Source organism: Polyodon spathula, chromosome 22 (genome assembly GCF_017654505.1).
Source record: "Polyodon spathula isolate WHYD16114869_AA chromosome 22, ASM1765450v1, whole genome shotgun sequence".
Lineage (NCBI taxonomy): Eukaryota > Metazoa > Chordata > Actinopteri > Acipenseriformes > Polyodontidae > Polyodon > Polyodon spathula.
In genome coordinates this window covers 1291672-1307049 of record NC_054555.1, presented here as the reverse complement: position 1 = coordinate 1307049, position 15378 = coordinate 1291672, and the positions used below count along the sequence as shown (strand labels likewise).

At 39.4% G+C, this 15378-nt stretch overlaps 1 protein-coding gene across 1 annotated transcript; it reads right to left on the bottom strand.

Moving 5' to 3' along the window:
- Window positions 1–10571: 10571 nt before the first annotated feature.
- On the bottom strand, window positions 10572–12424 carry LOC121297535 (homeobox protein not2-like). The gene is made up of 2 exons (XM_041223889.1): window positions 11999–12424; window positions 10572–11818 (listed from the first exon to the last, which is right to left on the bottom strand). The coding sequence occupies exons 1-2, from the start codon at window positions 12348–12350 to the stop codon at window positions 11445–11447; spliced, it is 726 nt and encodes a 241-aa protein (XP_041079823.1). The 5' UTR covers window positions 12351–12424; the 3' UTR covers window positions 10572–11444.
- Between the last annotated feature and the right edge of the window lie 2954 nt (window positions 12425–15378).

Genomic DNA, 15378 nt, shown 5'->3' with positions numbered 1-15378 from the left:
GGAAAAGTTTCTGTGCAACCGGCAGCAGCTGTTCTTAAAATCCACACGTTATATTAATCCACAGATCAATCCATATTTTGCAGGCGCTTCCTCGAGTCTTAAAATCGTATTGGAACTTCCTATAAGATGCGTTCTGGTTGAGAAGACCGAGCAGTTGTTGGCACAGTTCGCAGTTTATTTAATTTATTTTTTTTGGTTTAGTTTTTTTTTTTTTCGTGGCACAAGCAAGTCTTCCAGCTTTGTTGAGTTAATCAAGGACAGTGTTCATCTCTCTGTGTTTTGTTTCGTTTTTCTTCAGACCGAAGCTGCTGTTTAAAGTCGTTCTAACTCTGCTGTGGAATCCTGGCTGTTTTTTTTTTTTTTGACAGTGCTGGTGTACCTTCACCCTCTCCAGAGAAACATTTTTTTGCACGCTAAAAAAAATGAAAAGCGGTTGGGTCAGTTTCCATTTGATATAAAGTCCTGTCACTCATTAACCCAATACCTGGCCTCTGGTTCCTGGGGAGTGAGGTGTGGTGAGCATGCGCACATGAAGCCACGGGGGGGGTGGGCGTGGGGGGGGGGGGGGGGGCAGCGTTATTTTTATTTTTTTTTATTTATCTATGTATTTAAGAAAATTAGCAAATCCATATTAGATGGCAAACGCAGATGCATACTACTACTAGTACTACTACTACTGTCAGTACACTAGTAGTAATGATTTTATTTAAACATCGGTTATGGGCTTCACCAGCTTTCAAATAACTGCTAGAAACAAATTATATTAAGCTTCGTCACACAGAGGGTGTTTAACTAGATTAAACCAAACCCCGGTTTAAAAAGGACTGTTAATTAAATATGCATTTGTATTATAGAGCCGATTTGAGAGTTGATAAAGGCAGCAGTGCTAAGTTATCCAAACCAAAACTGGAACTCACAATGCCGTGCGTAAACATCCACGAATAAACGAATGAACAGATTGATAGATACGCTGAGGCTTTACAGCTGTATATATATATACTTCATAATGTAGTTCTCCAATCGGTATTTTATCAGGGCGTGAAAAAGAAGTCATGGATATTTTGATATTCAGTTCAGCTTCTGGGATAAAGCACCACTCTATCTATCTATCTATCTATCTTTCTAAAACATGACATCGCATTTGTTTCTGTAAATGAAGGCGTGAACGTGTGTAATTTGTATTACTGATCGTGAATAGAGAAAGGGAAGAATGGCTATCCTATGCGTAATAGCTACACTGTACTGTAAAGCATGCATTAAACAAGTACTTGAGGTAAATGTCACGCATCAAGATTATGAACACATCTCAGTTTTTATTTAAACGTCTGGAAGGTTGATTACGCTTGTGTGTAAGCATGTGTTTAAAGAAGCACATGATTTTACAGAGTATAGCACCGATTTACCTGTTTAACACCTGGGTTCTGAACGCGACTTTAATGAAAATCTATTAAACAGATATAGCGTGCTGAATATAATCGTTTAAAAAACACTTCTCATGGTTTCTATGACAGTATAAGTATGTCACAATGTGCAATTATACTAATAACACAGTCAAGGAACAATGACTAGTAAACGTCTTACACGCAGAACGTGTCTGTAAAACTCAAAATAGTAGCAACTCCTTATGAATTATTATTATTATTATTATTAGTATTATTATTATTGGTAGTAGTAGTCGTAGTAGTACATATGTCGCTATTATAATTTATTCAAATAATCTATTTAATTTTACAAATTAAATGGCTGCAACAGTGACGTTTGTTTTTAGTTTTTTTTTTTCATTTTTTATTACTGTTAGTTTCAAAAAACGCTGTGCTTTTTAAATGACTTGTGAGTAAGTATTTATATAGGCTATTTATTTAATGACTGACTGGTCTCGGAGTCACACACAGAACCATAGCATTTCCATTAGCATCGTGTGGTTAATAATAGGCTTTATTTGTTTATCATAAATGCTATTAATATTGCTACTACTACTACTACTACTACTAATAATAATAATAATAATAATAATAATAATAATAATAATAATAATAGTTTCCGTTCAACAAGGCACTGCTTGCACCGTTTTCTTTAGGAGAGAGAGAGAGAGAGAGAGAGAGAGAGAGAGAGAGAGAGAGAGAGAGAGAGAGAGAGAGAGAGAGAGAGAGAAACCCAATATTGATTAATTGAAATTCACCTCATGGTTCCACAAACTACCATACAGAAACATACCCGAGCAGAACGTGTTGTCATGAACTATTCGTGTAGCAGCATTTGGCAAGAGATTTGACGAAGTAATTACACATTTCACTAGTGAGAAAGCAGACCACAGAATATCTGGCATTATAAAACGGAGTATTTGCATGGTGAGAACTGCAGTATGTGATGCCTGGTGGAAATAATTGTATATTCATGTATCAACAGGTACTTTAATATAACCACCCTTTTACTGGCATCCAACATACATGCTCTTTGTCATGTATACATTATAGCAGCATTGTGTAATTGTAAACCATTAGTTAGCATTCATTTTAAACTCCTTTTAAAGTTTCCACGTACTTTATTGGCATGGCAAGTTGAACAAGTATTGTCAATGATACAATGCATTCTAGAACACAGCAGAAGAGACGTGGAATAAACAGGACGCTGCAAACACTGCCGCTATTCCGAACACCTTTAAATACACTGGAACCGTTCAGAGACTTTGAGTTGCAGTGCATTTACAATGCGTCTTCTTTAAATACACTGGAAACATTCAGACCTAGAAGAGTTTGAGTTGCAGTGCATGTACAATGCGTCTTCTTTAAATACACTGGAAACATTCAGACCTAGAAGAGTTTGAGTTGCAGTGCATGTACAATGCGTCTTCTTTAAATACACTGGAAACATTCAGACCTAGAAGAGTTTGAGTTGCAGTGCATGTACAATGCGTCTTCTTTAAATACACTGGAAACATTCAGACCTAGAAGAGTTTGAGTTGCGGTGCATGTACAATGCGTCTTCTTTAAATACACTGGAAACATTCAGACCTAGAAGAGTTTGAGTTGCAGTGCATGTACAATGCGTCTTCTTTAAATACACTGGAAACATTCAGACCTAGAAGAGTTTGAGTTGCGGTGCATGTACAATGCGTCTGTACTTTAAATACACTGGAAACATTCAGACCTAGAAGAGTTTGAGTTGCGGTGCATGTACAATGCGTCTTCTTTAAATACACTGGAAACATTCAGACCTAGAAGAGTTTGAGTTGCGGTGCATGTACAATGCGTCTTCTTTAAATACACTGGAAACATTCAGACCTAGAAGAGTTTGAGTTGCAGTGCATGTACAATGCGTCTTCTTTAAATACACTGGAAACATTCAGACCTAGAAGAGTTTGAGTTGCGGTGCATGTACAATGCGTCTTCTTTAAATACACTGGAAACATTCAGACCTAGAAGAGTTTGAGTTGCAGTGCATGTACAATGCGTCTTCTTTAAATACACTGGAAACATTCAGACCTAGAAGAGTTTGAGTTGCAGTGCATGTACAATGCGTCTTCTTTAAATACACTGGAAACATTCAGACCTAGAAGAGTTTGAGTTGCGGTGCATGTACAATGCGTCTTCTTTAAATACACTGGAAACATTCAGACCTAGAAGAGTTTGAGTTGCGGTGCATGTACAATGCGTCTTCTTTAAATACACTGGAAACATTCAGACCTAGAAGAGTTTGAGTTGCGGTGCATGTACAATGCGTCTTCTTTAAATACACTGGAAACATTCAGACCTAGAAGAGTTTGAGTTGCAGTGCATGTACAATGCGTCTTCTTTAAATACACTGGAAACATTCAGACCTAGAAGAGTTTGAGTTGCGGTGCATGTACAATGCGTCTTCTTTAAATACACTGGAAACATTCAGACCTAGAAGAGTTTGAGTTGCGGTGCATGTACAATGCGTCTTCTTTAAATACACTGGAAACATTCAGACCTAGAAGAGTTTGAGTTGCAGTGCATGTACAATGCGTCTTCTTTAAATACACTGGAAACATTCAGACCTAGAAGAGTTTGAGTTGCAGTGCATGTACAATGCGTCTTCTTTAAATACACTGGAAACATTCAGACCTAGAAGAGTTTGAGTTGCGGTGCATGTACAATGGGTCTTCTTTCTAATGACTGTAAGCCCTAGCTTCCTCTCGTTCACCCTGTGTATGCGGTTTGTTGGAACGCCTTGCATTGGAGCTCATTCCATTATATGCAAGCAGTGTTTTGTGTGAATGACATTATTTAACACACACTGAAATGGAATCTAGTTGTGGCACATTATGTGATTTAGAAACAGCAGCGCTGGCTGTGCAGCTTAATCAACTGTCTCCTCCCTAATTATATACATGATTAAGATAGATTTAGAGCATATATTTTGGCAATAGCTGCTTCACCAAGGAGTCTCGGGAGAGGGGAGCACTCTGTTGGTCTTGATTGCAAAAATAAAGCCCTGCTTGTTCAGAGACAGCACAAAGGTGACTGAGAATCAGCTGGTTACTTTTTAACTTCTGTACTTGATAGCCATGGATTTCAAATACTTGGTCATGCCTGCTGTTAACATTAGCAAAATAGTCAATTCCCACCCCCTCCTTGTGTCCTGCAGAAATATATCTCAGGTGTTTTCTCAGGAAATGAACAGCTTTTCAAATACAAGGTTATAGATTCTTCGTAAAGTGATTCTGTACTGAGAATCAACAGAAACATTGAATCTATCGTGTTGCATTTTAATACAATATGCATGAAAGTAAAATAAACCAGAAGACTCTCAGAACAGGTAAAGAATAAAGTGATAATGCTGCTAGCTCTAATAAAAGGTGAATATTAAGCCTTGGTTCTAACTTATTTTCAATGAGTTTGTATAGTAGATGGCGTCCCGCATTCAGACAAATCAAGTATAATTAAAATGATATGCATATTCAATAGATATAAATGCACACACACACACACACACACATATATATATATATATATATATATATATATATATATATATATATATATATAGAGAGAGAGAGAGAGAGAGAGAGAGAGAGAGAGAGAGAGGATCAATGATCAGAGGGTTTCTGAGCAAAGGCTTAATCCTTTTGTCAGTAACAATCTTCGTGATCTCTGAGGGGGAAATATATCACAGCCCCCAAACCCCAGGACAGATGTCTCGCTTTTCATCCCAAACAATCAGGGCTCAGCACTCGACAAAAGAGCCCCGGCACTGCCTATTGACAGCGAGCTCAGGGGAGACCCATGAGAACAGGGCAGGGGAGGGGCCCTGCAGAATACAGCCCCTTTCCCCTCCCCTCTCGCCCCTGCCAAGATAGTTCCTCAGCACATAATTAATAGCTTTCACTTGCAGCTTTTTGCCCCTTTGCCTTTGATTCAAGTTGTTCATTAACATTGATTAATTATGCCTCTGGCAATGAATCAGACACCGCGGCCTTCTGAAAGGAGGTTTTTTACTGGGTGTTTTTTTTTTTTTTTTTTTGTGGGTACTGGAGGTGTGAAGCTGAATTAGAAGTGATCATTATCCCCCTGCCTGGAACAAGCTAACTGAGGTTAAGTCCTTGCACAAAGGAGCCCCATAATAAGCCAACGTTAGCTATTTTACTGGTCATGAAAACTGTAGTGAAGGGGATCAGAGGAGCTGGCTTCCATCCTTTCCTGCACATATTAGGGTGCAGCAAAAAAATCCTCAAAATCAGACCAAGCAGAATGCAAGCAACAACAGTGTGATGATTCCTGCAATTATTCCCCTTGACTGGTTTCTAGAAATGCAGAAGACAATTAGAGAAGGCAAAAAGAGCAACATACATTGTCAATGGTATCTTGTAATAGGCAGCACAGTATTTGCTCCAAGTACTGGGCACAAAAAGTGGAACTGAGGTAACAGACTCCATTGCCTCTGAATCCAAACACCCTTCAATATCACTGCTCAGTGGTACCCAGGTCCTTCCAAACACCCTTCAATATCACTGGACAATGGTACCCAGGTCCTTTCAAACACCCTTCAATATCACTGCTCAATGGTACCCAGGTCCTTCCAAACACCCTTCAACATCACTGGACAATGGTACCCAGGTCCTTCCAAAGTTCCTCCAATATCACTGCTCAATGGTACCCAGGTCCTTTCAAACACCCTTCAATATCACTGCTCAGTGGTACCCAGGTCCTTCCAAACACCCTTCAACATCACTGGACAATGGTACCCAGGTCCTTCCAAACTCCCTCCAATATCACTGGACAGTGGTACCCAGGTCCTTCCAACACCCTTCAATATCACTGCTCAATGGTACCCAGGTCCTTCCAAACACCCTCCAATATCACTGGACAATGGTACCCAGGTCCTTCCAAACTCCCTCCAATATCACTGGACAATGGTACCCAGATCCTTCACCTGAAATTAACAACTCATATTTTCAATTTAGGGGCTTGTGAAGAAGTTGGTTATTGGAAATATTCTTTGGACAAAGAGGAAGAATGGAGTTTTCTCATCCTGTGCAGTTTCTCTGTAGGTGAGATTTTGCGCCATCTTGTGGAAATGAGGCTCACTTAATTAAAGCCTGGATTTGTATGTCTTGCATCATAGTCCCAAGTACCTATTTTTAACCCCACCCCCACCCCCTAAAAAAACAGTTTAATGTTGTGAAAAAACTCTTAATAATGTCATGAGAACAAACTCTGCAATACTCTTTCTAATGTACTGTAACCCTGATTGAACACCATGGAAGAGGCAGTCTTGGTGTGCAGGGCTCTCCTGTAGAAATATAGTTTCAATCAAGACCACAGTGCTGCAGAGGGGCTTGGGCTGGGGTTAATGAAGGTAGCAGTGAGTGATCCAGCCTCCAGTATAAAAGCGAGTTAAAATGTGTTATGTAGGAGCTGTCTCAGTATTAAAAGGTGTTGTTTCTTATTATTATTAATACATGCAAATGCTAAAAGTTGCTAATTATATGTTTCGTTACTGTTTTAATATCAAGCTCCTAATAGACCTTTATCTAAAAAGTTCATCACATCTCCCACTGCCCACCTCTTGGGTTATTCATAAAAAAAAAAAAAAAACAGATTGCAGAAATCAGTGTACAAGTCTGGCCTTGCTGGCTCCCTGTGTAGATGATGTGACATCTGCCTCATCTAAACTGCCTGTTATTTGATACATGTTGGGGGGGGGGGGTAAATGTCATTAACAGTATTCACAATGCTAGGAATTTCTCTTTGCAAGTTTGCCCTATACTTGTGGGCTACAGGTTACCTGCAAGGTGTGGGAATTGTCTTCCAGAGTGAGCTTTCCATCCGCAATGCACGCTCGCTCCCCGGGGATACAGCCGGCACAGTTCAGAGGTGGTGTCAGCTGCACACTGCAGATCTTACCTAATCTTTAGTGCGCAGTAGGGCACACCTGGAGGAGCAGCAGGTATTGCACAGATGTGCTTCATGTGCTTCTCATTGACACGCTTTGCTCTTTTGGTATTGATGCAGGCTTTCTGTGCAGAGTTAACTTATAAAGCTAACTGTGCAGATCTGTGCCAGTCGATACCAACCCACGCGTGCTCTTCTTTTTTCTTGATGTTTGCGGTGCGGTCCCATGCCGTGTTCTTCGTTATTGCAGTTCTCTTCTGATATAAGGATCGCACTGTGTTTGAATTGAACTCTGAGTCTAACGGAGCACTGCTGGATCTATTGAGAAGAGCAGTAGATGAATGCTAGCTTGTGCTGGGATGAATCCAGCCAAGCCACACGTTTTAATAAAGGTGCACTGAATGCAGGGAGAAAGAAGGAAGTCCGCCACAAACCAGAGGCAAAACATGCAAACAGCATGTACCTTTACACTACAGGGAGATAGTAACACTGAAACTGTTAATGTGAAATGTGGGATTAATAATTTTACTTGTCTGTTTCCTCCAGACACTAAACACACTGGCCAGATGAACTAGCTAAAAAGGCCCTGCCAATTTCACTTCTTTATCTCGAAATTTTTCATTTAACAAAAAAAAAAAGATTCATTGAGAAGCCGAAACTACTACCATTTTACAGTATTATTATTTTTTATTTAAATGATAAGTTATTTGTCACTTTGCCCGATGTATTTCTTATTGTGTTAGAGAGTGGGTTGCCTCCCATGAAGCTCGCCCGACCCTCTCTATCAGTGGATAAGTGGCCCATATCAGTCGTGGAACCCCCAGACAGTAAATACACAACCCTGGTTCACAGCATTAGAATCCAGACGTTGATTGGCATCTGGATGGCTGTTGTGTGTTATGCGTTGTGCAGTGATGAGCGCGGGAACTGCCCTCAAATGCTAATTGAAACCCCTTCATCAGAAGAGAAGCACATTCAGTTTTGCAATAAATCAACCAAACAAATAAATAAAATGTGGTTTGTTCTGTGGTATGTATTAGTACCACAGGTCAGCTTTATTAGTGGTGTTTATTTTAATTTTATTGTTTTGATATATTGACATGCGCTGTTTACACTATAGTAGTACCGTATAATTTAATTATTAAATAGCATTGTTATTGAAATGAAAAATAACTTGTTTAGTAATAAATTATTAATAATAATAATAATAATAATAATAATAATAATAATAATAATAATAATAATGTATTTCATTTATATTCTATAGAAATGACGTGTGCTCAATGGCCACTGTGTCATTTCTAACTAATATTAATCAATTATAACGTCTCCCCTATTCTACATATTCAACCGGTCTATTTTATACTGTTGAGGGGGAACACTTTCATCTGCTTATAATAGATGTGAAATAGGTTACAGAAACGTCTCCTTTGCCATGCTAATGCTTGAGCCTAAACTACTGTAGGTAAGGAAAGGCTGGCCTTGTATAACACAGCATGCAAGCAGCAGAGGTCCTGCTCCGTCCTTTAATCTCTACAACAGGGCCCCATTGACCCTTTGTAAACAAGCAAGCTGCATTACTGACCTGTTAATTAGTGTCTGGAGTCCAGAGCTTTGGGCCCCAAGCTTGTGTATTCACTACATCCACCGGCACACAGTGACTGGCTTCAAAACATAAAGATGGCATGCCCCATAGAACCAGCTAGAAATTACATTAAAAAAAGTGGCGTTGATTGTAAATTGACAAACTAAGGTGCACGCCTCATTTCCAAGGGTTCCCCAGTGGACACCCGCGATAAAAAACAAAATGACCAGGCAGATACATGCAAGTCCTTCTGGCAACACATGGTTAATGTGTAAGTATCTAAGAGTAACGGCTGGAGATGCACAAATACAGTTACCAGATCCATACACAGATTCAAGGAAAACTGCTGTCAAATGCTTGTTTTAATGAAAAGGTGAATTTGTTCATCGTTCCCCCAAAACAAAAAGAAGGACCTTGCCCATGACAGAGCTTCCTAATGTCATTGTGTTGTTGTAGTTACAGGTCTTTTATTACAATAGTGTGGCATATAGGCCTGTGCTGAATGCATGGTCCCTAACGCTAGCTCTGATTGTTATTACTCCAATGCTGGTACTCCCTAAATCAGAGCCCTGCCACATGCCCCTCCAGCTGTATGGCATGTCAAGTTCTATTACATGTCACCCGACTGTCTGTGTGGAAATGCTGGGGGCGAGCCTGGGTGTCGTTAATTCCTTTAATAATTACACTGTGATTGTTGCCTGTAGCAGGACTTTTAATAGGCCTCCACACCCGACAGATAAAACAAACTGCAGGACTGGCTTGAAGGTGCTGCAGCTATAAACAGTGTCGCCTTTATCAAAGGGCAGAGCATCTCCCAAGGGAATGGTAAACAACATTATCAAACTGGAAATAAAAAGACATTCATCTTTACAGCTGCTTTGTTTCCCCCCCTTCAAAGGGATTATATTGTTTCAGTGAAGTGTTATTATGGAAAGGGTTGTAAACAAACCAGACCTACTGTAAAACCTGGAGCCTTACGCCCCAGATTTTTTCCCCACAGTTTTGCTAGGTGAGCGAGTGAGCCCTGATAACCTCTAATGAAGTAAAGAGAGCTCTCAGCGCTCCTGATCTTGAAACGACTGGATGCAGACTCCCAGGGGCAGGTGTCATTACGTGCCTGTTTGACTGGAAATGATCAGTGCTTAGCAGTTTAGTAAACAAGGCCAGTGAAACCCTTGAAAGTGAACCTCTGTTGAAAGTCTGTGTTAAACACAATGTCAGAGTTTGAAATCCTCTTCATAGCAGCTGAACTGTTGACCAGCAGTTAACCACAACACCTTGGAAATCTAGAACCCCGTTAGACATACGATGTGGGCCTCAAACAACAAAGAGTTGAATTCCCAATCTACACACCACCTGTCCGAACTACTGTCCGGTAGGCTGGTAACGGGATACAATATCCCAGGAATGTTGCTTTTAGCAATAGACTTTACTCTTGTCTTTAAATGGCTTCTGGTTTACGAAACAGAAGAAAAACACTTTTGAAAGACAGCAGTTAATTCACTGTAGTCTCTGTATTTAATAAAGGCTGGTGCGTGCACACTTTGGAATAATGCTTAGAAGATATTGAAATGATTATGGAACGCATAAGCAACTCCAGTAATGAGTGCTAAGGGAGCATCAATATTTAATAATAAGAATCTTTATAGTCAACAGTTTGAAAAAAGCTGTACAATGTAAACCATATAGAGAATGCACATCAACATTATTATAGCTGCTGTGTCGAAGAGTGGCTAGGGCTTTGCTTGAATCTTGGTATGCTTGTCAATATACAGTTATCTCTTTAAAAGTTTAGCAAACTGGAACAAAATCTGACTCTCTGCTTGCCTATTCATTTTAGTAACTTATTATTGATTCGACTTCAAAAGGCTTTGGACTTCTTTCCCTGTATATTACAGCTATGCTGTATTTTAATTGAAGCACACAGAGAATTCTGCAATGCAATGCTTTATTCTGGAGTGAAAGTCGGGCTCCTGAACATTCCACAGTCTTTATCAGGAACCCCTATATTGTTTAGAACCCTTTGCTTATACCGAAATGGCTCATTTTACAATAGAACTAAGCTCGCTATATGATTCGAAAGAAAAGCTATGGAATCCATGCATTTACATAACATGCTTACAACCCATTTTGCGTTAGTAAGTTCTGCACTTTTTCGTTTGGTTGGAAACGTGCATATTTGAAATGCCACTTATAAAAGTATCAAATAAAATCGAAACAAAAATATATCACTTTTTGCCCTGTGATTTATTGGAACGATGTGACACAGTAAGATGCCACCTCTATCCACACAGTGGAGTTAAATATACGCAACAAAAAAATAAAACCACGGTGTCTTGTTTAACAAGAAGTTCATTTTACAGTATATACACAAGAGCTTGTATACCGGTTACACGAGTAAGAGGCTTTCATATCATACACTAGCTGATGAAAAAAAAAAACTTAGTCCATTGAGTTATTAAGTCCACCATTGAAATAATGTAGCCAGTTCTGTTTGTTGCGTTTTACTGCGACCAACAGTCTTCCTCGTCCACAGAGATGAATTCATCTTCTTCCTCCTCTCCACCAGTAGAAAGATGATCATCGTGCCCTTTCCCGTCGCTTTTGGCCAGGCATGTGTCTGCTGAGCCAGCCGGTGTGCCTCCCTGGATCTTCCTCCACCGGGTTCGCCTGTTCTGGAACCACACCTTTACCTGCGTCTCGGTGAGTCTGAGCGCCGATGCCAGGAGGACCTTTTCGGTGCCGGTCATGTAGCGCTGCTTGCTGAACACTTCCTCCAGCCTGTTGAGCTGTTCCTCGGTGAAGATGGTTCTGATCCTCCGGCAGCTCCTTCTAACGTAGTTCTTTCTGGACACGAATTTTCCGTCCAGTTCATATCCTGATAAAAGAAAAAGAAAACAGATTAGAATAACATGACTAACATAAGAAAGACCGCATGCATATTAAAAGTCAACGTACAGTCACACACGCTTTATAAACTCCGTGTTGCAGTGGTTCAGTATTCAAATATAAAACCTGAGTTTAAGATTAACGCGTAAAACAAGAACCCGTTTCTTACCTTTGTTGTACATTAGCTGGTTGCGGATGTCCTGGTGCAGCGCCTGAGGCCGGTAGTCCATGTAATAAGGGGAGTAGGGTGGGCTCCACATTGGCACAGGGGGGCTCAGAGTGCCAGGGTAGGTCGACATCTGTTTGACGCAGGGCCGGGGTTCCCAATACAGCGCGCCCGCTTTGGGCTGCACAAGATCCCTGGGGGTCATGGAAAGAATGGACTCGATGCTGAAGGAACTCCTGTGGATCCGCCCGGGCTCCGGGATCTTCGTAGACGGCAAACAGGTGGTCTTCGACATGCCCGTCCTATATGGAACCGTGGAAGGGTAGGATGGTCCGTTTAGGAAGCCTGCCTCCATCCTGTTGTGGCGTAGTTTGAAAGTTCCAGTCGCTAGTAGGGGAGGTCCTTTGAGCAATAGTCGTAGTAGCTAGCTGCTCGTCTGTGGAGTGAATGTGCCTCTATCTCCAATGGGCCAGGTTTATATACCTCTGCCTAACTGAGCTGTACAGTGTACCCCGGGGAGGAGGGGTTGGCTAAGGGGGAGAGAGGTGACTTTGAAGAGATTAGCATTAAATGGGATCACTTGATGGGAGATGTGTTTCAGGTCGTGCTAATGGGTCAACGGGGGGGGGGCGTTGATGAAGTGAGAATATGTCAAAAAAAAAAAAAAAGAAAAAACCCTAAACACTGCCAAGATCATCCATTTTATTCCCTTTGTACAGGCAATGCACCACTCGATAAACAAGCCGTTTATACACGTGGATTTATAATCCCTACTGTGAGTGGAGAATTTAAGAGAATTACAAAAACACGCATTGCTTTAAAAGTATCAGAAAAGCTACAGAAACTCTACATGTTATAAAGCGATAGGTTTTTTTTTTTTTTTGAAGGATGAAGGATATATATATATATATATATATATATATATATATATATATATAGAGAGAGAGAGAGAGAGAGAGAGAGAGAGAGAGAGAGAGAGAGAGAGCCTATATAAAGTATTCTAACTTTAAATCAAACGAAACCAATTACAACGTTGTCTTTAAGCAATATATTTATATATTAACTATGTAAACGGTGCACAATCAGACCAAAAAAAGACAATACATGAAATAAACAAATAGAATAGCACTTGATTTAAAACATTTATTTTCTAAAATGACAGCTACTCCTTTTAAACAAAGTAACATTTTTGCTACCATTTTATTAAAAGTTGTTCAGCATATTAATTGCGCGCTTTATAGAATTATACCATTTTTTTAAACTTTCAGCGCAGTGCCATTATAGGTAAACGTCCGTAAATTAAAATAAATAAATAAATAAATAAATTTTATCGGGATAACAAATATAATCGGATAAACAATATATATATATATATATATATATATATATATATATATATATATATATATATATATATATATTTTTATTAACACCACGTCCACTTATAAGAGTTTATATTGTTCAGTTGACGTCATGTCACGAACAGAACATTTAATAACGATTCCATGTTTGAAAAATGCATGTTATAATGTCTATGTAAAATATTCCACTGTACACATAAACAGTGACCGTAGCAAACACGTGATCGATATGATTAGCCCTGATCATATGTTTCAGATTGAGACAAACACTTCTGTGAAACTGCAGCTGTCTCATTTAAACACGCTGTATAGGAATCAGTAACACTTATCAACATAGGGGTGTTTACAAAAGTTAATGTCAACAATTTTCGATTTCAGGATGTTGAATAAGAAAACCTAAAGTTAGTCAACAAAACAGCAGATTAAATGTCAAAGTATTTAGTTGGTTTTATTCTTATTCTCGTTCAAGTTAGAAAAAAACAAGCAATGCCGGGCTTGTGTTCCAGCTGTGTATTTTTTTCTAGAGTTTTTGTTAATTATAAAAAGTGAACATTGTAAACGCAAATTCTGATAATAAACTTAGTGTTTGTTTAACAGTTTGAGAATACACTTCAGCCGAGCGCGCACACTCTCAGAGAGTACACAGTAAATACAGGGTTTCAAATCTTCTGCATAGGAGACTTGTGATATAACACTTCTGATTGATTATATAAGACTTCTAATTAATTATATAAGACTTGTGATTAATTCTTTAAAATTGTGTTTACAATATAACAGCCACAGGAAAAAGAGTTTTCTATCAGGAATATTACAAATCAGAAAAAAGTGCACTGTACACAAGCAAGTCATAAATAACAGCAGCGATGGTAATCCCTTTGATTAGGACATCTAATCCTGTCTGATGGACCCCTAGTGAGAACTCTTGTTTCGATTCGGGGATTAGCCTAAAATGTGCCAGAATCTTACCCCGAGGCTCAGTGGACGTGCCCCATAGCGGTAGAATGGTGCAAATTGGTACATGCAACATTGCAGAGATCCTGGAATCACGAAATACATTTGTCCCAAATTGTGACAATGTAAAATAATGTTTACTTGAGAATATATTTTGGGTGGGCACAAAGTCAAATAAGTAGGCTTAACTGTGTTTATGTTTGATAGTTCAAAAAAATTACATTTACAGCCTATTATAGGTTGCTTGGTATTATTATATATTGAAACATGTTTGGTTTCATTCTCCCGCGTTCATACTTCAAGAGTATTAATAAACATGGCACTTCCTTTGCTCTGATACAAAGTTTCGCTCAAATCATAACTGACTGAAAATAATTACGGCCTTTGTCAACATCTTTTTCTTAACTTTTGGTAATACATAGTAGGCATGCATGCAGGTTTATGAGTTGAGGAAAACGTTTCATCATAACAACTTTGAACCTTGAGTTATTGCTGGTCAAATTGATTTCGATTATTATGTTAATTTGTTTTTTCTTTTGCTGGAGTAATTCGGCAGGTGTCCAATATTGAATAACCCTACTAGCTCCAACTTCAAACGCGCTCTACGGATTGTTTAAGCGTGAATTGAGAGGGGCGGTGCCGGGCAACAGCGAAGCTTTGTTGAGGCTTCTCGATGCCTGCACAAGGAAGGGAGGGGCTCTGTAGACAGACCGCTGCGGGCTGTAACAATGCCCGCTCCCCGTGGGATTCCTAAGGAAAGGAAGTGACTGGCAGTCTTTACAATATGTCCTGCAGACCAGTCCACAGGCGCACGCAACACTACACAAAGCAACTTAGGGTGTACTGCAAACTGCGACCGCTTGCTCAGTATTGAATGATTACATTTCAGTTTGATTAATCGAGGTAAATATTTCTTGTTTCACAGCGCAAAGTCCGCGATATTATATATATATATATATCTAATATATATATATATATATATATATATATATATATATATACACACACACACACACACACTCAGCGCCTATAGTTATATACGCGCAAAGATATATTACTTTTAGTTTCCCC